Consider the following 1,775-nt stretch of genomic DNA (forward strand, 5'->3'; position numbering starts at 1 on the left):
TAATTTTTACTTAATTGCTTGTATAGTGTGACCCATACACTGGGCAGCTCGAGAGTTGGAATGTTGCACGTGTCCAAGGTCTGTGCGACTGTGTTAAAACTGCGACACGTGTTAACACGTGTCGCAGTTTTAACTGTTTTAACACGTGCGACTGTGTTAAAACACGTGCACGTGTTTTAACACAGTCGCATTCCTCAGAAATGAGTGACGACCCTACTCCGGCAGTATTAAGAAAGGCAAGAAGAATCATCGCCTTACCAGGTGTTTCCTCAACCCTAACTGGGTCGCTCGATCCCCCCTCTAATGTTGCGTGTCCTAGGTTGTTCTTTCAACCAAAAACCCATAAGACAAACTGGCCGTTACGTCCGCTAGTAAACAAACGGTCTCATCCAACCTATTATTTAGAAAAAGCGCTTGCTAAATTCCTTCGCGCATTAGTTCCAGATTCTCCATATGTTACTCCCTCGTCTGTAATTGCTAAATCCACCATCGCTTTAAGTATTGGTACACTACGGCCAGACGCCTACACCTTTTACAAGCTGGATGTAGTATCTTTATATCCCTCAGTGCCAACCTTTGAGGCAGTAATGCTGGCTAATTCTCTACTTCTAAGAAAGGGCTTTAACATCCAACAAGTGCTTGATTTACGAGATGCGCTCAGCTTCGTCACCGAGTGTAATTACTTCCGTTTCAACCAGAAAATCTATTTACAAAAGCAAGGGGTTCCTATGGGCTCCCCTTTATCTGCTATCCTGGCAGAACTTATTATGAGAGAGATCGAGCACAGAACGTTCAATTCCCCGCTTGCCATCCACTATCCGAGGCTGTATTTGCGTTACGTTGACGACATCCTCATAGCGTGGGAAGACACAGATGAGACGTTCCTCATCTTTATGCAGCAACTGTCAAGCATATATCCTTCCATCAATTTCTCTTGGGAAAAAGAAAGCGATGCGGCAATAACGTTCTTAGACCTGCATATAAGTAAGTCTTCGGAAGGACTACAATTCTCGGTTCATCACAAGTCCAGCATAGCTCCACATATTATACCAGCAGAGGCTTTTCAGCCTTCTCGATATGTCAATGCTGCCATTGCCGCTCTCGTTAGAAGGGCTTACTTACTATCATCTTCGCAAGAGCTGGTAAACATGGAGTTAGACAACATAAGTTTGGGGGTACGCACTGCTGGCTTTTCACGTGCAAAATTTACGCACGTGCTCAATATGGTAAAGAAATCACTGTTTCCAAGTACCACATTATGCAGCAAAAGAGAATTTTCAATGGTACAAACATCGTTGCCATACCTGGGACCCCTCTCTATACGTATCTGCAGAATCTTTAAGCAGCACGGCCTTATACTACCACTAACCCCACTTCCAAACCTACGCAAACTCATTTGTAATGATAGGGACAAATTTTCCACGCTTGAGAAGTCGGGGGTCTATGCTGTACCTCTGGAAAACCTTACAACGGGAGTAAATGCAAGATATGTCGGGGCCACTACTAGAATGCTTGCCAGCCGACTAGAAGAGCACCAAAACGATGTTGCGAGGGGTAGACACACCACCGAGCTCGCAAGAAAAGTACTTGAGCAGGGTTACAACCCGCTATGGTCCCAAGCGGTTATGCTCAAGAGCTGTAAGGATCGAAAAATCGTATTTATATGGGAGTCTCTTCTTACTACCACCTTGGACACGTGCAACATTCCAACTCTCGAGCTGCCCAGTGTATGGGTCACACTATACAAGCAATTAAGTAAAAATTAGCATTCTCCA

At 44.7% G+C, this 1,775-nt stretch overlaps 1 protein-coding gene across 1 annotated transcript in view; it reads left to right on the top strand.

Moving 5' to 3' along the window:
- The first annotated feature begins 200 nt into the window (after positions 1-200).
- LOC111617189 overlaps positions 201-1,775 on the top strand; it is a 3,296-nt gene continuing 1,721 nt past the window's right edge. Inside the window, exon 1 of the mRNA XM_023358519.1 lies at positions 201-999. Within this exon, the coding sequence (XP_023214287.1) occupies positions 201-999 (799 nt within the window). The remainder of the gene's footprint in view (positions 1,000-1,775) is intronic.

Source organism: Centruroides sculpturatus, unplaced genomic scaffold (genome assembly GCF_000671375.1).
Source record: "Centruroides sculpturatus isolate CEXI.00-Female unplaced genomic scaffold, Cexi_2.0 scaffold4986, whole genome shotgun sequence".
Taxonomy (NCBI): Eukaryota; Metazoa; Arthropoda; class Arachnida; order Scorpiones; family Buthidae; genus Centruroides; species Centruroides sculpturatus.